Source organism: Osmia bicornis, chromosome 7, assembly GCF_907164935.1.
Source record: "Osmia bicornis bicornis chromosome 7, iOsmBic2.1, whole genome shotgun sequence".
NCBI classification, from domain to species: Eukaryota; Metazoa; Arthropoda; class Insecta; order Hymenoptera; family Megachilidae; genus Osmia; species Osmia bicornis.
The window spans coordinates 1,021,568-1,046,978 of NC_060222.1; the positions used below are offsets into that span (position 1 = coordinate 1,021,568).

The following is a 25,411-nucleotide window of genomic DNA, read 5'->3' on the forward strand; positions in this document are numbered from 1 at the left end:
GGTAATTGGCTTGGATTAGGTTAGGTACAGTCGAGTGGACTATGCACCATTCTACCTCGATGACAGCTAGAATATGGGTGATACTATGAAGGGTTCTTCGCTACTGAAAATTAGGTCACAGAAACTACCGAAGTGTTCTACAATTGCGAAACTTCACCTTTTTAAGAACGGTGAAATTTGAGAAAATATAGGTCGAGATTAATTCAGAAACTTGATAGATACGTCGGTTTTCGATTGATTCCGAGCAAAGTACTGTACGCAGGCAAATTCGTAGTATTTCGAGCACTCAGCTGGTGCTCCGCAATTACTCTGCTTCCTCCCGGAACTATTTCCACGCAAAGTGGAAGAAAGGTATCACGAGGGTCCACTAGGAGCGAGGAATCGTTGCCAAGGAATGTCAGGGGCTGTCGTAGAACTGGAAGAAAGTGCACGGTCGTTCGGTTCGGCTCGAGAAACTAGTGTAGCACGCAGCGACGAAAGAGGAAGCAGGGCAGAGGGGACGTTTATTCCCGAAATAGCCTGCACACTTCTCGTTTCGGAACCTTTGACGTATCGGACTCCTCGGGATCCTCGAAAGCTCGGATACGTCGGGGGTAATGCGAGAGAAAAGCTGATGCAGCTGCGAGCAAACTTTTGCCCGCTGACCAAAGTTCGCCGTATCGGCAGCCGGAAACTGGAGATCGCGGTGTGTTATCGCTCTCCAGCTTGTGGGAATTCGATCGAGGAAAACGGGACGAGGGGGATGGCCGTGATTGGGCCCGAACTTTGAAACTTTCTGCACGGGACGATAAAGCGATGATTGTGAACGGATTTCAATAGCCGTGATTGATTCCCCCGGAGAGGTTCGACCACCTTTTTCTAGCTGATTTTTCGGGCTTCCATACGTATAGGGGATTGTAATTGGTACTTGCATCGATGGACACTTTGGAACAATGTTATTTTTTTAAGGAGAGCGTTTGATTTTTCTTCCATTGTTTCGGTACGTTCTCGTTTAATTAATTATTTCCGTACTCGTTAGTTAGATTATCGTACTAGAACTTACCCAAGAAAAGGTCCACCGATTGCAAATCGTGGCTGGTCCTCGGTTGCACGACGATGCCACGCAGGCGTCCCTGTTTCACCCGAACTTCTCTGGTGGCTCGTTCCGGAGGATCGAGAAACCTCGAATGATAACCATACTGCGGTCTCGGCTCGTAAAAGTCGCGGTGTTCTGTAAGGATTTGGGTGCAGGCCAGCAACACGAGACCCACCAGTTCCAGTCGCAGCATCCTCGACATTTGTTCGAACGTTTCGACGCCCAGGAAGCGTGGCAATGAATTTCTCACCGATACACCACGCAACCAGTCGTCGTGCGAGATAAAAATAATTTTTCTACGTTTCTGCTTCTTCCGTTCTTGCACCGGATACAAGGAGGGGAAGCTTCGCGTCGTTCCTTAGTTATCGTTCACGGGCGAAACTGTTCCGAGAGTTGTCGAGAAAAGGCGGACCAGATTTCTCTAGAGGTGTGCCAAAATCGTTCGATGTCAGCTGTGTGGCACCACGTGCGCGCGTGGCTCACATTTTCCTCTTCGACTGTTGTCTTTTCTTCATTCCCGCCCTCTCTGCCTTCGCGTTATTACATTTTTATGGTCTCTCACATATTCAGTGTAATAACTGCACTCGAAATCCTCGCGGAGAGCTGGCAGCCAGCTCCGTGACACTGCACTCGTTCGACACACTCGCTCTAAATCGGTAACGGTGAAATAAAACGTAGAGATCGCGGTCTTCAGTTTCAACGTTTCGGGCGACTCGGTTCCCTATACCGCGGGCTCGCTTTAAATATAGTTGACAACCGTTTCGAAGCAACGGCGGTTTCGCTTTCGCGCTACGTCCGCCAGCTCGATGCCGATTACAAGGCAAAAGAACACTCCGCACCGGTGTCTTCCACCGGAGATATTCTTGGGCGGAACAAGGGTGAACGCACGTGCTGGACCAAGAAAGACGAAGAGAAACAAGAGGGTACCGTGGACGCGCTCTATCTTCGACCTAAATAGAACGGTTCTGATGTTGGTAAACTTTGTGCACGTTCGCGTCGCGGAACTTTCCGTCCCTTAATTTTATTAAAAGATTTTCCATTTAGGATTTCGTACATCTTAACAGCTGTAAATCGAGTTTAATCATAAATTTTCGAAGCAACATTCTGTTTGATGTTTAAAGCATCAAAAGTTGTTAGAAGCGATGATTTATGATTCTAATTCGTTTACGGCGGATTCTATAAATATGCGTCTAAATAGGAGGTTGTAGCGGAAGAAATAATTACGGAAAAGCGAATTTACGAGGTAGAAAAAAAGCGTCGGTCGACTTGGAAAACGAAGCGAGGCACGAACGAACCGAGGGTGGTTTCAAATTTACCCCATTCATCGTTTTCACAAAGCAGCCATCAAAAGAGCCTTCCGTTTCACCGTGAAAATCATTCGACAAAATTTACGGAAAAAAGCGTGGCACGCACGCGGTCTCGCGCGAGCGTGCAACCTGCAAACAGGATTACCCGCCGTGAAGTGAAACCGGCACCGTTTTAACGCCCGTTTAAAAGCGGTCAATAGCGTTAAATTATGAATGCCCGTAATTTGCATCCTGTCTAATTGTTCACCGGATAACATCCATCCCTATCTTCCTCTATTTTCCTTTTTTTTCTCTCTTTTTTAAACCAACCACCAATCTTCGCTGCTATGCGTCGCGACGCCTTTTTACATCCGCGCAAACTACGTTACCGGTTGGCTTTTCATCGAACGGCGAACGATTTCTCGACCTGGCAACCTGGAATATCGAATTCGCTCGTAAAAGCGTCTGAACTTTTCGATCTGACGCGTGGGCGCGATGCTTTTGAAAATTCCTGGCCCGAAGATCAATGAAAATTTCACGACTCCCCCGATATCGAAGCAGTTTTTCAAGATAAGAGAGTAAATTAGGTGATCGTGTTTGTTTCGAAAAGGAAACGTTGCTTTCGTCGAGGATATTGAACTTTTGGCTGCCCTTGCGGACGACGTGGATATTCTTGGACCACGCTTTGCTGTTCTTGTCTCTGCTCTTTCAATATTTTCCAAATATCAGAGTAAAGATAAAAGCGTCGATCGATGACAACACTCGCGGCAAACTTTTATGGATGTTGATCGCAAATGAAAATAAATCCCAAACGAATAATGAATGAAGAAAGAAAAAATAGAAGAGTGGAAACGTTCACCCAAGTTCAGCTTCAGGAAAATGCATAGATGGAATCTATGGACACGTACTTTGACAGTAATTACGTTCGCGTTTTACCTAAGCGCGAAAGATGAGAAACAGAAGAACTTGAGCAATTTCGAGCACTAGGCGAAATGGAGTTTCGGTAATCCAACGTTTCAGTTCGTAGAGATTAGCACGCGGAAATGTTGGAGCACGAATTTCACGATCACGGTGTTGGTTTCGTCTGGATGGAATTCGCGAGTGGACTGAGTCCGTAAGTGCTAAAATTAAATCGAGAACGAGTTGAGGAGGAAGCGCCGCCGGGCGGCCGTCTTACGAGCTGAAACTTTTATTTTAGAGAGAAGATTTCGTGATCGTTCAGTTGGTTTCGGAGCAAACGAAAGTGTAGTGGAAGGAAGCTTTCGCTTTTGAAGATCCCGCCTTAGGTTTCTTTTAGACAGAAGCATCGTTCTAGGTTCCGTTGGAAATTATAGACAAACTTTGCGGAGGACCCGCGATCGTTAAGATTTTCTGGCAACGAAACGTCATTATCTTGGCGTGATCTCGAAACTCAAGGTTCCCGTCTTTGATCGAGTGCAATTTAATTTAGCTTAATCCGAACGGACTACGGGGATCCCTTTCTTTTGAATCTCGACGCGGGGACAAAGTTAAACATTTTATCTCTAATGGAATTAGCATACACGGTCGGAGATCTGGAAGTATTTGGATTAAATGAAACACCGCTTTCCTGAAAGTCTGTTTATCGAGATTAAGATAATTGAAGTGGACCGGTTGGATCGCGCAATCAAATGACGCTTAAAGGAAATGAAAATTATCGTTCCTTTCCTTCGACTTTCTCTTCTTTTGTATGAGGTTTTATAATTAATCAACGCTCTGGGAAAATTGGAATTTAATTACTTCGAAATATCTTCAATTGCAATCAGATCGCTTGGTATAATTTACCAGACAAGATCAGAGATATTTCTTTATGAATTTCTTTTGTACGTATCGCTGTTCGTTGTGTACAACGACGTGTTAAAGCAACGATAAGAAGACTTTGAGAGGCACTCGAGGCGCGAGGCGTTCCCCGATGAGTGGCTGCTCTTCAGGAACATCTCATTTACGTTAATGAACTTACTTCGCGCCGGAGCCGCGGGACACCGACAAAAGTGCATGGTCCCCGTTTCGCGTCGGGACAAAGATCCGGATAAATTTAACGAAACACTCGGTGAAACTCGTGCTCGGCTCTGCATTTATGAAAACAATCTCTTGCTCTTTACTTCGAGTGGTTAATTAACTAATTAGTGCCTCCGATGTTGCGTAAATACGAAGTAGAAAAAATGGATCAATTAATTATCTTTATAGTTGGTTTACAGAAATACTTTTTGGTATGAAAATTCGTGGTAGGGGATAAAATGTGTTCGTCCACATTTTGCTGAACAAAGTGGTTAAATTAGGTTGTAATATAATGTTCTTCAACAACTCTCAAAGTTTTAATTAATACACTCGTCTATTATTTTAATCTCATGATACTTTCAACCCTCTATTTTTCATTGAAATATTCCGAACAACTTTTAATTGGTTCACTAAATTGTAGTACGTTCAAGTTTGACCTCAGCTTTTTGAGCTTCCTCATCTGTATTACGTGTGTTTGCCTCTTCGGTTATCGAACGACCTTGATTTTTCGTGGGATAAACAGGTTATGTGTTGTCGGAATAATAAGTACAGATTTATCAATGAAGTCTCTTCTTAAAGGAAGCTAGTCAACAAAGGAGAGCAACCCACTTTCCTCGATTTCTTTTTTCCCTTTGTTCGTTCTCGTTCCTCGTTCCATACAACCGCAACACCCACGTCGATGCTTAACAATGATGCTTAAGCAATTCAGAACATTGCAGAGAAGAGTCTCTGTCTCTCATTTAACCACGATCGAATGTACAATTAATTCGAATGCACCGTCCCATCTTAGCAATTTCCGCCACGGGACTTTTCAATATTTTCCAACCGCACCGAAGCGTGTACCACCAACACAAAGACGAAACGAACGCATTGTTTCCCGGGTTATCGATAACGGAACGAACCACGGTGAGATGAAGATAAATAACTTGCAGCGTGTAAACGGTCGGTTCGCGATGTTCGCCAATCCCGAAGGATTTTGTCCTTCTTCGAAAGTAGCCCGTTCATTCCTCCCAGAACAGATATATTTTCTCCAAGCGGAACATCCAATTGTTTCAGACGAATAATTACTTCGATGTCTGTTTTTTGTCTTCTAACTAAACTTTTGGTTCTTAAAATGTTCACACCTCGAATTCCTTATTTCCAGGTCAGGTGTTTTTGCCTCGGTTTACGTGAATCATCGCTGAAATGCTTGTCGAACAAAGTCTAGTTTCGTTTCCGGCGAAATGTCCTCGGTCGGTGGTAGAATTATAGGAAAATTGGATTAGACCTCGGTCGTGAGAAGCACGCGTTTGCGGAATTTAGTTCAGGCCTTGGTAATCGAAACTCGAGAATCACAGGACGATCTATCGATTCTTTGCGGCTTTTCCGCGTGTTCCGCTAAAAGTCTCTTTCCACGCTGGCTATTCTCTTGTATTTCCTTTCCCGGCTGCATAGTTTCCAGGCTAGATCGGTATCTATTCTATTTCTGTGGCTGTACAAACGGGAGCTTTGACAGCGATGCAAACCTATCGTTTTCAGCTACACGATTTTATCGGTTTTAATCAAGCATCCGTCGAATGGATTGCTATCACTCGGAGAAATTCGATATTCATTAGCTGTTCACGAAATTGGCTTGAAAAATTTACCGGTCAACTTTGACCCTTTCGAACTCCTTTCCTGATTCTAAATTTCAATCTCGTCGAACCACTTGAAAATGCTGTTTCTCGCTTGGTCGCAAAGAATGCAACCAGCGAGACTGCATCCAAAAGCCGTGAAAGTTTAGCCAGCGGCAGGAATAAATATTTCACACCCTTTCAAAGGAAAATTACCATCGTTCGATTCTACTTACGGGCGTTTTACCCTTATGGTGGACACCGAACGCGATCTTTCAGCTTGTTTACCATCGTCTAAGAGAGTCTGTTCAAACAACACGTGGAACGAAGTTAAACGAAACCCGTTTACACCCATGTGAAAAGTGTAAAATGTAAGGAGAAAAAGATCGTTGGAAAATCGTGAGTGGCGCTCACGAGGGGTGAGTTTAATAAATAGGTAGGAGGGTTGTTGGAATGAGTACAAGCTAGGAGGAGTTGTACAGAGGGGGATACACCCCTTCTTCCATTCGTTTTGTTTGATTTTATTGGCCGTGTACTCGAGCCAAGTTCACGAATCTTAGTTCCGAGAGTTCCGCCCTGTTGGTTCGACGTGGGAGTGCTGAAAGCACGCTTGTTTATTTACGAGCAATGTCCTTCGAATCATTGAGAATAAGTTATACGCTGAAAATCGTGTTTCACAATCACGAAACACGCGTCAGTGAATGTACGAATGTTAATAATATATTTCGTGTTTCTCTACGGCGTGAGAAGAAGGGGAAAAAGAATGGTTGGTATACTTGTTTACCGTGGAAACTGATTTTCCCTCGGGGAAAATGGTGTCGCCGAGGAATCGTGACGCTGATCTGAATTACGTTTGCACAGAGAATTTCTATCGAAATGATGGAGGGAGGGTAATTCGGTGACCCTGTGGCTCTGTATATTCAAATGTTTGCTGCCGAGACTGGGTGGTAATATTGCTTCGAACTATTTGCTAGAATAATTACATATTTGCTGTGTAGTTATAGTTGGCTTGTAATTTATTTAACATATCGTCAAATACAGCGATTAATCATACGGGGTTGATTATCGTAAATTAACAGTGAGAATAAACAAATTTGTGCGGTGATGTAACATCAAAAGTTGCTGTTAAACAACCCTGAAATTCGTCCAACGGGACAAAGTACCTTCGCAGCCCTTCGTCAATCGTTGTTTTTTTCTTCTTCTCCGTCCTGTCGATATCCGGTGACGAATTAATCACGAGGGAAATGCCCAACGGGGTCGTCCTGTTGTTCTCTCGATATATCGTGTGAATCGAACCGAAAGGAAAGAGAGAAAACATTCTAACATGGCGGTTCTCTGGAGGCTCGGTGTTCGGGAGGGGTTTTGAAAGAGATTCGAAGACGATGGAAGGAGAGGCAGGAAGGCAGGAAGGAAGTCGACGGAGTGTGACGCAGGGAATTCGTGCCTAGACTGTCGAACATTCAAATCCGACGAATCGACGAGGAAAGGGGGAATCTTGACAAGGAACGCCGGTTTCATAGGCCATTGCAGGGTCGAGGGGATGAAAGAAAGAAACCCCGTGATACTTTCTTTCGGGCTCACCGTGCCCTACCTTCGAGCGTGTTATACTTTACCTACTTTACAAGATTTCCTGGCCCGATAACCATCGCCTCGACGTTTTTCCTTCTCTGCTCGTCGATAACTCGCCGTTGCGTTCCGTTCATCCTCGGGAAAATCGAGATCGAACGTGCTCTATTTCTCTGCTTGCTTTTTTATTTTCTTCCATTTTGTATACCCGATTGCGTGTTCCGTTTCTGAAGAGCTGAACAGTTTCCTGGATTTAATGAATCCTCGAACCTTCCCAGTCAAAAGGTTAAATATAGTACATTCAAGTCAGCAGTTATCTTAGCACCGAAAGGGTTAAACTAGTTGCAAAGGACGATGAGATTTTACGTCATAGACGAAACTCGGATATCTACCCTGACCATGATTAAATTTTCATTTAAATTTCATTTAAATCCCCGCGTTCGCTGTTTCGGATAAAGAACGTAATCTCTCCTTAATACTGAACGTTACAGGAAACTCTGGATATTAATATCTAACTAGAAAATGGATTACACAACCTTTTGGGTGGTGTGCTTATGTCGTATTTGAAACGTTCGTCAAGCGTCATAAAATCCGTGTTATCTCGTAAACAACCGAGCCACGAAGTTATTCTCTCTATATTAATCCTCGTTTAATGTTTCAAACACCCCCATCGCGTTGCATTTCATCAAAACATCTATAATAAACAGAAATTTTTCAAATTGAAAACTCGACCAACATCAACGATATGGTAGAGAGGGTGGTTTCGACGAAATTTTTGCTGAAAGTCATTTCTTCGACTGCGAATCGACGAGTTTTCCGCACGCCGTCTTGCGTAACGTGAAAAAGAAAAGCGGAAAAAAGTGGAAGAGGGTGTTTTTGGTTCAGGAGGGATTTCTCGTGGATTAGCCGGACCTTCTCGCGGCGTTGAGGGTGCGTTTTTCCGCCACATCGTTTAAACATGCTAGATATACATGTTCGGTGTTCCAAGGTACACGAGAACTGCTTCTTCTTATTCCACGTTCGTGCCGCTTCGTCGCGGATAATCCCGGAGGTGTTTTACAGGTGTTACATTATTTTCTGTCGTCTCGCGAGATGGCCTCTCACGGCACCCTACGACGACGACTCTTCATTCCTTAAATCCTTTCGCTTTACTTTCGCCGTTTTCTCGTTGCTCGAAATTGCTAGACACGTTTTTACCCGTCCCTTCGAGTACCGTACGATTTTTGCTTCATCCGACGACACCAAAAACATCTTAAGTGATTCTTTAAGCGCGACGAGTTTAATTAACGACAAGATGAGGGCAGGAAAATATCGTAGAAAACTGAATCTCGTTTACGACTGTGGGATATAAAGACGTCTTCGAAAGTATTTTTATAAGTGAAGGACTCAGGAAGGAATCGTTTTCATACGAATTCGAACTGTATTATGTAAAATAAGTGGTTCTCGTGAAACCAAAGAATGTTCTTCGGGAAAACCAAAGTACCGTTTCTACCATCAGAAAAGTAGTGTTATTGAATATATTTTAACTTATCGAATTATAAAATACCTTCTCTGGCTGCATTTTTTTATCCTCCCAGAAACAATAGAAGGTACGTTTCTCTGTTTGAAAGAAATATAAAAGCTTAACAAACCATAGAATACGTTCTTTGGCAGTATCTTTTTATTTTCACCGTAAGGTAGTATATTTCTGTTTGGAAGAAATATAAAAGCGCGCGATCGATCGGAAATTCGTTCTCTTATCTTTATCAAGGAATGGGAGGGGTAAACGCGAAAAGCAAGGGAAGCTGAAAGTTCGTCGTACCCGTCAAATTTCATCCATCGTCATGCTACGAGCCGTACGAAGACAAATTTTGACGCGCGGGAAACGACAACGAACGCCGAAACGTCACGGGCCTTGAAAGATTTTGATAGATTACGCGGATATTATCCAGAGATGCGTGGAAGTTTGTCGTACGATCGTTATGGGGCTTCTGACGGAGCCGGTCATGAAGTATAACAGTGTCTCCGAACTTTCTTCAGCTTACGACCCTGTTTTTCTAATAGCCAAATAATCCGTGCTTCTCTTTACTCGAACTCTTTGTTTGTTTTCTCCAAAGAGGTTGATTGAACTTCCGGCTATTTCATTGAATGTCCAGGAAACGATGTTGGCGGTAGATTTGAAGAATGTTTGAACCGTTATCGATCGGTCGTGTGCTCGACGAGATGTGAAACGGGAGGACGAAGAAAGCCTCGTAAAGAACTGTCCGTTTCTAGAACAGGTCCTTTATCCTTATGGAAGGATCGCGGTAGCCTGGAATGAACCTCGTTCAGATAAATTCTTCCGCTCTTTCCTCTTTTATTCTTTTCGTAGCGCGACATCCGCCGGACAGGGTACTTTAACGAGAATGAATAAGTCATAACGATTTGAATCCATCGGGAGAGAAGTTCGCTCACGAGACGCGTGGCTTCGTGAATTATAATCGTATCCGGTGAGTTTCCTCGTCTTCTTTCGTTTCGTTGATTTTCAATTCTTTCTGATGCAAAACAGTATTTTCGTTTATTTTCGTTTATTTTCGTTTGCTTCGAATAATCGCGCTTTCTTCTTCGCGAACCGATGGCGACGAATACAAAGTATTCTTGTATTTGGGATCGCAACTTTCATTGTTCAAAAATGGAAAGGACGAAGTTTCAGAAAGCACCCAAGATGCCTCGACTTCCCGTCATAATTAGCTAATACAAATCCAGCTCGAAAAAAGGAGGCGAAGATCTGAAAGGCGTTGCTGTTTGCAATTTTTCGTTGACCCAGCTCGGTTAGTGTGCCATTGCGGATCGCAATCTCGGAAATGGCACGCGTTCCCGTCGTCTGTGAACCCTTTGTGCGACATTCATTCGTGCGACGTCCATAAAAAAATACGTGATCCCAGCTTTGAGAAGCTTTCGCGACGACGTTGCTCGCTAATCGACGTGAAAGGGTCAAGTTGCAGGCGTGAATCTCAGTTTATTACTAGCTGGATCTGATCAAATTAAGTGTTAATTTACCTGAACAAATGAATCTTCGATAATTCTCACTGTTGCGTTTTTACGACGAGGATAGAGTAGCTTTGGAAGCAGGCAGGTTTTTCTCTCGACTGTACAGCAGCAAACCGTGGTCAGAGGGTGGTCTTTATGGAGGATCATGATTTTTAGTAGGGTGAAAATTGTACGCTTCGTTTCTGCTGGGTCAAATACGCGCTATAAAATGTATCGCCGGAGAAAAAGGAGTTCCTCGAGGAAAACGGTCGGAGGACATTGCCCTCGCCTCTTTTTTATGAAAATTAATGTTCGTTAATCGGTAGCAGCAAAGTCCCTAAAATGTTTCTGGCAGAGTCGAAAGGATATCGCGTTAGCCTCGATCTACTATCGCAAAACTCGGTCGCCTGAAGCGGTCTGATTGAATTATACGCACTGCTTTCGAGAAGCAACGACACGTAGGCTGCCAACACCCTCGCGATTAAGGGGTAGCATGGAGAGGCTGACGTTAGCCTTAGGATACGAGTTAATAGCATTGGCAAAGTTGACGCAACGAAACGCCGCCCCCTCCGTGGAACTATGTTAAATGCGTTCCACACCTTCGTGCCCGGAAGAATTAAGTCAGTAATTCATGAAGGGTCGTCCAACAAGCACTCTCGGCCTCGTTATCTACGACGTTAAGTAAACTGCATCGTACAGGCCGCCTACGCTCGACAGCTTTCGCGATAACACCTTCGAGCAACGATACGATGCAACTCTCGAGTTATGCGCTTCGTGCTTCTGTTTTTCTACCCTGGCTCGCTTGTTATACTTCATCCTGTTTGATTCAAAACAGAACCGACTGACTGCTCTTGCAGGTTGAAATTAATTTTGGACAGCAAAGTGAAAAAGAAACGATCGAAGAATTATTTTTCGGAATAGATTTCTCAGTTTAATTAGCATCGTTATGAATAATGAAAGCGTTTCGCGTTCCCCTCGTGTTTAATTCGATGCGCGTTCGTGCAAGAAAGCCAGGACGTTCTGTTTTTTTAAAAGGTAGCTTAACGTGCATCGAAGTTTCTTAACGAGGATAACTACGCGGTAAACTATGGAGACGTGGCTGAGTACATCGCGAAACTTTGCGAGGAAACCGACCGCGCTTCTAGTCATTCTTCACTGAAATTCTCGTTAAAAAGTTTGCCACCCTGGCCGGCTGATATTCCAATTTCACCCCGCGCATCCTACCGATCGCTTTCTTCTTTCTTTCTTCGGATCATTCGGATAACAATGTGATTTATGAGGCGGTGAAGTGTGTATTAGCGCCTGGATATTTTCATTGTTCTTTCATTTTTCATATTTCACTGTTTAGGACGGGACAATTGTAATGGAACAAAAATCTTTGATCGCTTTTTGATACAGTTTATTTCTGTTTGAACCACTTAATTACAATGTTTTGAGAAAGGCAAGCTGAAATTGCTGATGGTTCATAGAAGCATATGGGATAACGTTTACAATATAATCAGCTAGAACATACACGAGGCATCAGCTTTATTTACAAACAGTTATATGGATCTAGTTATCCTGGTCTGGGTTGTCAAAAGGATCGTGGCATTGCAAACATGATTATAACGCCGAAACAGCGTGATATTTGATACGTGTTTGCGCAGCCCTATTCTATCGTTCTCAAGTTCTGAACAATATTTTAAAAAACGTCTAAGAAATTTTTAAAGGCATTCATTGTCCTTGTCGTAGTAACATCGAAACATTCCCGAAGAGATTATCCCAATCGTATCCTGTTTTTTCCAGGTAAGGTGTCGTGCGACGTCGCAGTAGAAACAGACAGCCGAACTAATCCGATGACGAACGAGGGTTCGTCTCGGACTCGAACCAGTTTGCTGCTCCAGTCGTGATCGATCCCCTCTGCCGTATCGACGCGTTCGCGGACTTCCGCCCATGTCCCGTGCGGTGTGGGCAGCGTTCACGTGAAGCATGCGCATCTCTTTGCGAGCGGTGTCGCTTGACGCCAGTCTGTCCGAGGACGAGGTGACGGTAACATCGGCTGCTCTGGTTCGTAGGCTTTCGTACTCGCGTCTGCTCCCCTTCCTCCTCTCTTTTCATCGTCGGGATCCTCGGGATCTACGTGGATCCGGATCGCGTGATGCGGCTACCACGTGACGTAGATCGCCGCGGGAACCGGAAGTGTAGTGCGTGACGGCGTGGCGGGTGTCCTCCGAGTCCTCTGTGTATCCGCGTGTGTCGTCGAATCGGTTCCAAGCGGGTACAGGAATTTCTCGCGCCTCCAGGTGACTGCTGGTCCAATGACCAGGAACGCGTTGGTACCGGATTAAACCTTAAGGATTTTTGAACTGGCAAAGATTGATCGAGTGCAGATTCCGCGTCGTAGTGTGACAGTGATTCGGTGTCGATCTGTCTGCGAGTGATCAATCGGGGGGGGTTCGCGTCCAACTTTTCGTCCGGTTCGTTCGGAAATGTACAAGTTCGGGATAGCCCGTGTTCGTGGACGCTCGTAAGGGTGAATCGAGTCTGTACACGAAAACAGACAGAGAATGTCTCCGAGAAAACGGAAAGAAACAATTTGAAAAACTTTGGTCCGTCCAAAGAGAGGTAGTGGAGAGAAGCAATAAAGCGCTTCCACGGTGGACGCAGTTTCGCGACATCCGGCTGCTTTTCCTCCTGGAAAAACTCGTGAGGATGAAACGAACCGGTAAACGTCGGAACGGTAGCTTTCTCTTGGGCATCATTAGGGCTGGCGCTTTTTACTTATACCGTCACATCAAGCATGCCATTAGAAATGAGATCGTCTTTTTGTAATTCGAACACATCGACGGATTTACGGGAATTCGCGGTGAACGAGAACGATCGCGAGGATGTACATCGAAGTCTGATCTTGATCGGCACAATCTACCTCTGGAACATTTTACATTTTAGTGGGCAGTGTCGGAAAATTCGGGAATCGTATCGAAAATAGAACTGAAGGATTTCGCGTCGAATCTATACCGCGCGTACATGGACTGTGTTTACTTTTGAAAACGCTGAGTCTGGAATGTCTACGAACGCGTGTTGACTAGTTCTCGGGGGTCGTCAGCAGTTTTGCCTCGAGCTAAACAAACAGTGCGAGAGGGGAAGAGGGCAAACCCGAACCAGAGTCAGTTCGAACATCGAAGCATGAGCTGAAGCTACGGAATTGATCGGAATCCCCTGGGTTGTCCTTAGTCAGCGACCTCGAAATCGTGCCGTGACGTGGATCGTGTCGCGTACTGATGCATCCTGAACGCTCGAACGGTCCTCGTGGTAACGGGGTGGGCAGGATCGCGTGCGTTGCAGCCCCGGCAGGCGGCTAGACCCAAGGGATGAAAGCGTTGCGGAGGATCGAGTGAACACGAGGTGGAGGCGCGGAGACGGGGTTAAAAGGGCGCGAACTAAGATGACGTCGTCGATCCTGGCGCTGCTCGGTCTTATCCTGGCAAGCGCCAGCGCCGAGCTTACCTCGAGGATCGTCAGGACAAAGTATGGGGAACTTTCGGGCGTTATCGTGACCCTCGACCGTCATCTCGAGGGGGTCGAAGTGTTTCGTGGCGTTCCGTACGCGTCGCCGCCGATCGGTTCGTTGCGTTTTATGCCACCGGTTAGCGGTGCATTGTGGCACGGTGTGAAGGTGGCGAACAAGTTTGGCCCTGTTTGTCCGCAAAAGCTTCCGGAACTCACCGACAAGATGCCGAAAGGAAGAGTCGAGTATCTCAGGAGGCTACTACCCTATCTGAGGAACCAGAGCGAGGACTGCCTGTACCTGAACATCTACGCACCGGTTCAAGGTAGGAAATTTATTCATTTATTTCAATGTAGTTAGTGTAATATCGTAGAATGTAGATAGTTACACGTGGATAAGAGAAACTCCACGTGAACGCATATTTAGAATTAAGAATGCAAACATGAAGCTTGTAGATTTGCATTTTCGATAGACAACAAACGAAAGAAGAACGTAGCTTTTCTGTGAGCGTTTCGATGCTTCGAAACCAGTAGTCGGGATCTTTGATCAAAGCAAGGGAAATATTTCACAAACCGCGTTTGTTTATTTACATCCGAGTATTCTTTGAAAATATTTGCCGTCTTTGTACTTTGTCCTGCGAAACTCGGTTCGATCGAGGAACCGTCTTTACTGATCTACGATAGAAAACCTAGAGAATTCTCGTCATCCTTCAGAGTTTCTACGTAGTACCTCTTCGGGGCCAGGAATTTCTTTATACCTCGCAGCTGTATTTGCCTTTATTTCGTAGAAACACGCGCGGAATTTCGCGTACAGTTCGCCGGACGCGCATAGTGGATACATAGCGCTGGTTCAGCAAACGAATGGTCCAAGTGTTTGTTTTTCGCGAAAAACCTCTGGAAGCATGCTAGTGAAACGAATGCAGGTTAAATATATATGTACCTAAATTGATAGGATTTAACTTTAGATGTCAATTGCATTTGCTTTGTTATTTTTTTACCAACACAAGTTTTATGATAAAGAATATTAAGAGAATCTGACTCGAAAATGAAATGCAATCGTCTTTCTGTGTTTGCGAGAATAGTCGTAAAGATCGCAGACGAGCCAGTGTTCCTCGTTCGTTCAGCTTTGCGCGCTTTTCCATTCTCCTACTTTTCGCGTTTTCATTTTCAACAGCACGGCTCTTTGTGCTCGATGGCTGCGCCCGAGTCTTTTCGAACGACAGAAATGCATGCCAATTCTTCAACAGCTTTTCATCGATGCCCCGTCGCTGTCAAAGGACTCCCCGTTGCATTTCCGTAAGCCTAGACGGTGACACGGATTAATTTCCATGCGGAAAAAGACCAAGAGAAACAGCGAGAATTTGGAATGCTTTCTTTGCCTCCGTTACGTAGGGACTAGCGTTTGCCAAATGAATATGTCGCATTCGCGTTCGATATGGGTAACCAGATATTATTGCCATCCGTTCCTTTTCCTATCGGATCAGCGATTCTCAGCTTACTCGTTGTTATTTCGCGAAAATGTGAAACATCTGTTTGGGAAAGAAAGTTGAGAAACGCTGCTGCGACTTAAAAAGCAAATCTATACAATGTATACAAATTATTATATTATTCCTGATTGCTGTGGGAATCACAACGGTGACTATTACCTCTAATTTAATGGAACCGAATAATTAATCCCTATTCTGTAATATTGAAACTCGATCGCGATGCAATTTACCGTGCAACTATTATAAACCTAGATCGTGTTTGTAGTAGTAGAAATATCGTTTGTTTCTAATTGAAATTACAATGTCTTTAAAAATGATAGAATCAGAGCAACAAACGTTCCATGGATTCTCTGGCGACTCGTTCGCCTCTTGGTCATACTATTTCAGAATAATAACCTAGCGGTGAACCATTGTCGAGCCACGCAAACAAAGAATCCATGAAAACGACCATTAATTTGCCGATTTGAATGGGAAGTGTTATTTTATAGCCTGGTGTTCGCTTCTCATAAATCGCTTCGCGCCCGTGGAATTCACCTGGTCACCTTGCCTCCCCTCGCCATTCCGATTCGTCCCTTCGTTCTTTTCGCGCACCTATACTCGCGTTTTCCTTTTTTATTCCGGATAGAAATGTTTCGTAAGCCATTCTCGGTTGAGTAATAGTCGGTTCTTTTTGAAAAATATATCGTCAGAAAAATCCGTGAAGGTTCAAGTTGATCTAATTAAAAACAATTCGTCTGATTCTTTGTTATCTGTACCGGATGATCCAACGATTCTCGTGAAAATTTAATTTCCGTTCAATTTATCGATCAACGAGTCTCAATAGAGTGAGTTTCGTGATGCGGGCTTTGAGTTGACCTCGAAAAAGTAAAGCGAACGGTTTCTTTCACCGGGAAATCCACGGTTGGGAGGAAGCTCTTGGTCGAGGAGGTAGAGTCGTTGGTCGTTTTTCAGTGTGCAGTCGGTAAGCGATAAGCGAAGCCGAGAGAAACGCGGCGTAAGATGGAAACCGACTGGTGGATCCTTTAAAACAAATGCCCGGAACGTGTTAGCCCGCACCCTTAGCTACGGATGCATTTTCGGTCGGTTGAAGCGATCTGCAAACATGTATCGCGGCTAGGATTACGTATAAGTATCGTGAACGGTACAAATAAGTGGGTAGAACGAAATTGAACTAGACGGCTTTGGTAAGGTGCAACCACAACGGGACGAGGCAGGCATCCAACAGAGTTTGCGCACGTGAATGCGATCCTAGACCGAATCTCTAGCCGAGATTATATCGGACTGCCACCTTTCTCTTAATGCGAATACACCTTCACGTTTGTTTTTCGAGCAATTAATCGTGTTATAAGAGCTGTAGAATATCGCAGTTAATTTGCGAAATTGAACTCGTCTCGAACTATAATAGCAATTTTTTTACCATCTCGTACAAACACGTGTGTCCTTTCGTGAATAAAATGAGAAGGAAATGAAAGTAAGGAAATGACCAAACCAAGTCGGGGTCGCGAGCGTTCCAGTCGTCGTCAAAGGGACAGAGCGTGATTAATATACAAGCAGAGTTAACTAGAAGGGTGGAAGGAGCGTAAAGAGGAAAGTACGACAGTGAATCGCGACGTTTTTCTTCGAAAAGCCGCTTTAGTATGAGCCCCTTTAATCCATCTCGCACGAGATAACGTACAGGAACATCGTGCCGTGTATTCTCGTAATTTCTTGATCGAGTAAAAAGAAATTGTATTTAAATGGAGCATGGAAATTTTAGGCGGATTAGTGTACCTAGTGTTGTTACATTACGTGTACCGTGGAACCTTGTTATGTTAATTCCAGGGAACGTTTCGTATTCTATCCTGGCGAACCAGTTGAAAACGACTTTTCAATTCCTGTGGAGCTATTCGAACGATCCTTTCGATGTACATTGGGGTTGCGAGCATACGCTACTTTAGCGTATTGGAACTTTAAAGAACGAACAAGGTATTCGACTTTCCCGAGGGATAGTGAGATTAGTATTCGTTGAAAGGGAATGCTTGAAAAATTGGGTTGTTTCACCCTTAGGATATTAGCTCTCTCGTTTTCCAATCAAAGTAAACACCATTTAATGTATTTCAATATATGCAGAAATTTTAGGGCTTGATTTACAGTGATCTAGATATGTGACGTCTGATAGGTGTCGAGATTAAGGCTCGGCCAACCTCGTAAACGATGTTACACACCGCGTCTAATTATGAAATTTAATTAAACCGTCCCCCTTGTACGTGTGGCAGCTTCGACGGTGCGCGAAACAACGCTACCGTTTAGCAGCGTACTAATTCAGCGTTCATTTATCTGGTGCCGCGTGAGAAAACGGTAACATCGTCGAGATTTTTGACACATTGCCCGACGGCTGCAAGGGAAACGAATCCACTTGACCCCAGGTCGCGTAAATGCCGACGATGCAGAAAAAATTGGAGCAAGTGGGTGTATGCGTTTGATCCCGAGGAGAAATTCGCGAATTTAATCACAGTTTTAGTAACGATTTAAAATATCTCTTTACCATTGCTTTTACGGGAAAACAAACGTGTGTTTGTGCTCGCGATAGTGTCTCGGGGATCCCGATCGGATGGAATTCGTGGAATAACATGGAGACGACGGTGGTAAGGAAAACACGTGGCAAGAGAAGAACCCCAGTAGTATTTTTCAATTTCGACGAAGAGAGAACTCGTTTCGATAGAATAACGTTGCTTCTTTTGATGCTGCCGGAAAAGTGTTGGGGTTACGCAGGAATTCTGTTGCATGCCGGTGTATATCGGATCATCCGGATAATAGATTTGCCAAGGGTAAACTCGACAGAATTTTTACATCCCCCTCTCTCTCTTGGCCGTGGAAAATTTAAAGAAAGCAAACGCGTATTATTCTTCTCGCTTGTTTATCGAAAAAATTAAAAAGTTTTCGGTCCATCTCCAAAGTCGAAACGTCGCTAAAGCATTTATTAATTAATTATCCATATTGTAATTTCCGGTCTAATAACAAATTTAATGTCTTACGTGTTTACGTCAGAGCTTTGTTCACTTGTAAGTCAATTAGCTGTTCGCCTACAATCGATAATGGGTTAATTACTAATCGTAATAGTAGGTGGAGGGAATTGCGAAACGGCTTAACATGAACTCGGCATCAATACGATAAGCTCATTTGCAAAATTTCCACCTACGTCGTTCTCTAAGATAATCCAAAGCAAAATTAATAGATTTCATTTAAACCTGAAATTCATTTCACCTTGCGTTCGGGGAAAGAAATAAACGTTTGAAAGAAGTAATGGGTGGAGGGCACCGAAAAACGATTAATACGATTAAGCGAGAATTACGTTGGTGGAACGCCTGGGACTCGTAAGTAGAATAGGTGCGGCACTAGTCAGACAGAGGCGGTGAACGCGCGAAACGATAAGCGGAGAAAAATTCACGGCACGGAGGAATGAAAACATTTTAACGTTTTGCTTTATCGTTGAAACAATTTCTCATATTTTCCTTGCCGCGTGTAAAGAACGCGAAGAAAATGCTGGAATGAAAAGCGTGGAAAATAAGGGGATTCTATTTTCATACTGTCTCGTTTTCTTGGTTAACAAATAAATAAAACTATCTCGATTCGAATAAGAATTATGCAAACACACGCATACAGACTGTTATTCCTTGTTGTTGAACGAAAGAAACTTGAAGAAATATTTTCGCTAGTAATGAAAACGTAGGAATAAAACGTTTCTCAATCCAGCAATCGATAATCAATTTCCTGGATACATTTTCGTGCCGAACAAAGAAAAACGTTTACTGTTTACCGGAATACTATGAATTTCCGTTTATTCGTAGCTCATTTTTTCTTGTCCTTGGCTTTACACCAATTCAAGGATCAAAAAGCTGCAAGGATATACAGGGAAAGCATCAAATCCGATAACGACGTCCGCAATCCGAACAATACAGCGACCCTCGTAAATCGGTCGCGTTGAAGGAATAACCGTGTGAATACGCGACCCTTGGAACAATTGAAAAACATGCATTAAACATGGCGAACGAATGATTTACCGATACTACTGTCACGGATTTCTCAGCCCGCCATTTCTCTTATACTCTCTATCTGGGTGAAGAACGACTGAAAGCTCGTTTGCATAGTTTTCACTGGAAATCACTCAGCCAAAGATCGTGTACCCACTTTATTAGACAATAGAGTAAATACATTGAAGATCCCTAAAATATTTCATTCAGGAATTAAAGTGTTCATTATCGCAGATACGCGATAGGATACACAGCAAAGCTGAATAAATATTTCGATGGTAAAATATGAAGTTAATTCGGTGTCGGAAAATTAACGGGTAATAGGGATTGTAGGTAAACGGGAAGCCAAGGGTTTATTGCAAAATATCGTGGCTTCGCGTAGCAGGCTGCAGTTGAAGCATTAAGCGACATGGCGCAAGGGAAAGCTCCCTTCTACACAATAATAATAACTTCCTTAATTTTCTGCCCATTGTCGGGAAACGTTGCAACTTGTTCGATAACTATTCCGGGGCTTTGCATTATCTAACGTTGTACCTGTTCCAACGATGTCTCCGCCAGTCTCGAGTTGGGTTTTGTTTCCAGGATGTAAGCGAGAGCTGTTGGGGAACGTTTCTTCGAGTATTCCTCGGTTCCGCGGTACTTCGTCTTGTAAATGATCTTACATCGTTTTGCTGAAGAGCGTGGAAGTTCTTTAAACCGATTAACGGAGACGAAAGATGGTCGGAATCTGGCAATTCGTTTAATGAAAGGCGAGGGAGATGTAAATAACTAAATTCATTTCAAATTTTCCATTGCTTCTATCTTGAAAATTGAAAAATTTCATCGCGCAAGTTAAATTTAACGCGATCATAAACAAGAGGAAATTACAATTTTTAACGATCCATAAAGTAAGATAATACGCGTCATCTACGAACGGTAAACACTTTTATTCCAAGGCAGGAGGGTAGTGGAATAGGAAAATTAGTGAACGAGGACAATCGATCCTCGTGACGCACAAAGGAACCAATGAAAATCGGTGCGTTGGGAAAATAGCGGATGAAAAGCGCCGATCGCGCACGAAGAAGACGTAAGGAATAATTGAAAGGCATTGTGAATCGCGTGAAGTTCCAGTCGAGAAGCTTCTCTTACCGAGCAAGACTCTCTACGGTCCAATCATCCAGTGCAAGCTGATGGAGCTGTCAGCTGCAGATTCGTAGGCGAATGGTCCGTAATGGATTTCACTGTAAGAGGCGGCCGCCGATGAAAGCGTGAAAAGAGTATCGGACAGATAAATATTTAAATTGGCTGAACACCTAACCACGCGCAGCCACCGAACACGATGATGACGTTCGTATTTTCCGGGAGCGTTAACCTGTAGGTACAAATCGGTATCACGTTTGTTTAAAGAATCTTCTCGTGCGAATAATATTGAAGCGTAGCCAGATTTTTTCATGTTATTCGATTGTCCGTTTGTGTTATTAGCGACGTTCAGAAAAATAGAGAAAAACCTTGGTGAAGCAAATTTCTACGTCGACGTCAGAACTAGAAATTTCACCGAGTAGAGAAAGAGAGTTTTGCGGAAGATTACTTCGAACAGACCACCGTCCAAATAACGAAACCAGGATCCAAGCTGACGTTTCGAGCAAAATCCAGAGCGTTCAGCTGCTCCATCAACGTTTTTCTTTGCCGTCTTAAGGCGGAAGTCCTTCAGGAGGTATTCGCTCGATCATTAATCACGGTCGATGCAAAAAATGGACGGAATAATGCGCTTCGAGGATTCTTCGTCAGCTCGTAAATCCTTGAGAAGAGTGAGAGAAAGATAGAGGAAGGTAGAGAAAGTAGGACGTGTCGTTGGTAGACAAACTTCGTTAGTTGACGATATCGAGCCCGACGCGGTATTATCGACAGATTAAGGTATCTCGACACAAGGGACGTTGTTGTCTTTCGGTTGTCGCCGTCTCAAAGAGCTTTGGAAGTCAGCTTACGTGCTCGTGGATCGTAGCTTCCTTCGAATTTGTCCCTGAACGGATATGCGGCTTCCTAATCCCGACCATTAAACCCGATTAGCCACGCGAAGCTTCTTGCGGTTTGCATTTTTGATCCTAACCCGTAGAAGACGGATCCTCCTTGTCGCTTTAACATTGAAACAACTTTTTAAACACTTGTTGGATATTTTCAACAATTCAACAATTAACTGGATCGGTACGTCGCTACTCTAAAAATTATTCGAACGGTAAAGTTCAGGTGAACAACGAGAAAGCTCGTTTTGCAGGTTAGATAACGCGCATACTAAACGGATTACGTGGACAAGGAGGGTCTGATATTGCAACGGGTATAGCGGGAAGTTAACGTTGAAGCACATCTCTGATCAGGACGAAGACGTTGTTATCGTTTCTAGGACACGTTACACGAGCCGTCTGGAGAATAATAAGCGCAACTCGAGCGGTAAGTGCCGTCGGAAATTGATCGTAAGCAGCAGACAAGATCTAGGACGATTTATCACAGCCGAAAGATTAACGGGTCGCCAGCGTGGATTACTCCCGCTGCGCAGTTCGAAAACTGATTTATTGGCCGTTCGACGATGAAAAGCACGCGTCGTTGCGTACCAGCAGATCGTGGCTATTTAATTAAAATCCGTGAAACGAATCCAGTCTCTGCTGGGACAATGCGGGTACCATCGGCGATCAATGCTACGCGATAAAGACCCTCGTCTCGTTGCTAAAAATTTTGTTTTCTATCAATTTCACTGGCATTCGAGGCAATTTATTGTGAAAAACGTCTTGCGGGCTACACGCGAACTTTCGAAATGATCTAATAAAATTTCCAATCCCTGGGGCAGTTTTGCCAACAACGTTGCGCATAGTGGCGCAAACGAACGACAGTCGGAAACTCTTCTCTGAACGGTGGATCGCAGGAATCCAGTTATACCCTGGAATTAATACCCGCGTTGAAATTTACGAGCGGCCGGTATTCTTGAGCGAGGGAACTATACATTCTCAAGTTCTCTCGGAACTGGCCTGGTTCCTCGATCTCCATTACTAATATCAGTTAATTTCCACCGGCAACCACGACCCATTGAACATTCGGCTTGAGAACTTCTCGTTGCGTCCGAGTTCACTCTTTCGATGGTATCGGAAAAATCGTGTATTTACCTGGCGAACACATTTTCCCTGAAAATATTCATGAATCTGATCGTCTCGTTGCTGTCGTAATAAAGCGTTCGTTACGTGGCATCGTTCTCTTTACTTGCCAGGTAACAAGGCTCGCAACATTCGAGAGCTCGCCCTCGGGCGCGTTCGACGAGTTTTATGATTACACGAAGCTCACCGCGGTATCTGCTCGTCTTGCAGTTGCAATTTTCTCGCTGAAGGCTCTCTTTGCTCGCTGCTGGAAGAACCTCTTCGCGATTTATTACGAACAGCAGCGTCTCTCCTTCTTCTCTCACTTGCCAAGAGAATCTCGATAATCATTCTCGATTTCAGAACTGCGTCCTCGTCCCGAGAAGTCGGCCATCGATTCTCGATTTTCTCATCCTAATTAAACTTCTTTTTTATTTTTCGAGAAGAAAAGTACTAGAGGGATCTTTTCCAGAGATTCGTAACCAGGTAGAGAATCGCGGGTGTCGCGAAAAAATTTCTCGAGCGGAAGGACGACTGACAAAGATAGCGTTGAACAAAAGCAGGAAACGAAAGACTCTGAACGAAAGCGAACGACCTCCTGCGTGGCGAGAGTCCGGTCACATTTTTAATCCGACGAAACTTTTTGAATTACGGCAGACCGCTAGAAAACGGAAGGCGGCGGCAAAGAGCGAAGGAAAGAGTAGAAAAAGAGAATGTAAGGCATCGAGACGAGGACAGGCGTGAAAAAAAAAGAAATGATATTCGCTACCCTAATGGTTCCCGGCTGCTTTAAGCGAACAACTCTTATAGCCAGCACCCTTTCACCCCTCCGGTTCTTTGCCTCTTCACCCTCTATCCTCGCCTGGACCAGGAACAGTCATTAAAAAAGACTTGCCACGGCCAGTGGACCGAGGAATGGTCGAATGAAAACGCCGTAGGACAAGGCAGAAAGGGTGGTCGCCACGCCACGTCGCGGCCTGCAGAAAAGAACGAGCAAAAATTCTTTATCACGCCACCGGCTGCCTATACCCTTTCCTCTTCTTCTTACCTTCCTCTATTCCCTCGTTCGTTGCCTGTTTTGGTGTTCAGGTACACCATCGTTGGAGAAAAAATAATTATGATTATAATAAACCACATATTCTCGTGGAAATCTTGGGAAAATAATACAAAGCTTTCTTTCTTTCCTATGATTTTAGAACTTTGCGGAATTTAGTATTTATTGTAACAATTATACGTAGAAAGTAGGAGGGAAGTTTGAAATGGTAAGAAAGGGCTTAACGATGCAATAATTGCGCGAGGGTGTAACGGTCCTTTAAACTAAGGGTTGCTGCGTGATTCAACAATAGCTCGGTTGCAAGCAGGGGACGTAAAACGTGCCGTAGCTTAAAAGAAAGCCAATGAAACTCATCTACCTCACTCGTTACTCTTCCCTAATGAAATAACGATGACTATTATCGTCTCTTATTACCCTACCCTCTGTCCGCTATCTTCGAACGAAGCGTCTAATAAGATTGATACTGCTATCGATTAACTTCTCTAGGCATTAGCTTCTGTAATTTCAGTCCAGAAAATCTCTGTTGCATCCTAGCTAGCTTCATATCTGTCCAGAGTTTCTACTTTATGTTTCTGAAATTTCCCAAACCTGTACAACTTTGCGTTGCAGGAAGTTTTCGTTGCGTTATCATAAATTTTATGCTCTCCGCTTCACCGAGTTGTTGTTTATTCAATTTAAAATTGCTTATTCGATTCAACCTGGTTATTTGGTTCAGCACGAAGTGAATCAAACGTTTGGCCGATTAATCTTGCGTGGATACTTGGCTGGACAGGGAAACAAGGCGACAAGCCAGCAAACCATTCGGTCATGGTCGTGCTCGGCTTACTGTTTAATGACTATTCTCCAAAGACCACCATCCTACCACACTCGGACTTGTCCTTTATCTCGAAAATCTCTTGAGGGACGTGATCACCGGTCCGTGTCACCGGTCTTGGGAAAGTTACTTTATCACCATTCTCTATTTACTTGTTCTTAACTCTGTTTAATTACCCGGCCGTAACACGAGAATTCCTTACCGTCGTCGTAATGCCAATTCACTTTGTCTGGAAAAGAAACCTTTGATTGGCAAAAATTATTAATTTCACGACGTTTGTTTCGTTGAAAGTGCATTGTAATGGTTCCGATCGAAGGAGTCTGGTTTCTCCCTTAGGAGCAATCGTGTAGCTACGTAGACACAAAGAAAGAGATTTCTTTTCGTTTTTCTTTTTATCCGCGGAATCGTACAGTAATACTCGAACTTTTATTGAAATATTGAAAAAGAAGACAACTTTGTAGTTCCTTTACAATGTAATCGGAAGAAGTTCAAGTTGACGTATCGATCCCTCTGTGCAACTATGTCCAGTTTCGTTCCTTATCTAGAGTCAATTGTGTTTGGCACCTGAAACTTTGTGTAATTAGTGGTTTGGTGTGTCTTTGAGCACAGGACCATTTTCACTGTGCCACTGAACGTGTTAATCAGAGTCAAGTTTCGGAGCAGGCATTTGAGTTAAAAATGAACTTTAATTAATCCACTATCCGATAACGTACGAGCGTGCACATTTGTTTCCGTATGGTCGGTGTTGTTTCGTTTAAACGAACGAATCCACACTCGACTCGAGAGCATCGAGCGGGTCGGTAGAAATTATTTTGCTCCCGTTTTCCTCCACGTCGTAATTTATTCACGCTTTGGCGACGCCAGAGCGAGAGGAGCAGGCCACATTGTTCACTTGGTAGTTGACGCGGTACAGAGTTGGTGGTTTTATTACATTATTTA

At 43.9% G+C, this 25,411-nt stretch overlaps 2 protein-coding genes across 7 annotated transcripts in view; one reads left to right on the plus strand and one right to left on the minus strand.

The window, feature by feature from the left end:
- Positions 1 to 3,441, minus strand: part of LOC114874013 — a 48,666-nt gene extending 45,225 nt beyond the window's left edge. The window contains exons 1-2 of one of the 5 annotated variants that reach the window (XM_029182888.2): positions 3,298 to 3,441; positions 1,043 to 1,723 (exon numbers count right to left, since the gene is read on the minus strand). In XM_029182888.2, coding sequence (XP_029038721.1) covers positions 1,043 to 1,277 — 235 coding nt within the window. In that variant the 5' untranslated portion in view covers positions 1,278 to 1,723; positions 3,298 to 3,441. Of the gene's footprint in view, positions 1 to 1,042; positions 2,026 to 3,220 lie in introns of all 5 variants that reach the window. The other 4 variants (XM_029182887.2, XM_029182884.2, XM_029182885.2 and 1 more) reach the window with 4 other exon arrangements.
- Positions 1 to 25,411, plus strand: part of LOC114874015 (neuroligin-4, X-linked) — a 194,660-nt gene that overhangs the window by 13,525 nt on the left and 155,724 nt on the right. Inside the window, exons 1-2 of one of the 2 annotated variants that reach the window (XM_029182892.2) lie at positions 12,148 to 12,213; positions 12,309 to 14,335. In XM_029182892.2, coding sequence (XP_029038725.1) covers positions 13,948 to 14,335 — 388 coding nt within the window. In that variant the 5' untranslated portion in view covers positions 12,148 to 12,213; positions 12,309 to 13,947. Of the gene's footprint in view, positions 1 to 12,147; positions 12,214 to 12,308; positions 14,336 to 25,411 lie in introns of those variants that run through there. The other variant, XM_029182891.2, reaches the window with a different exon arrangement.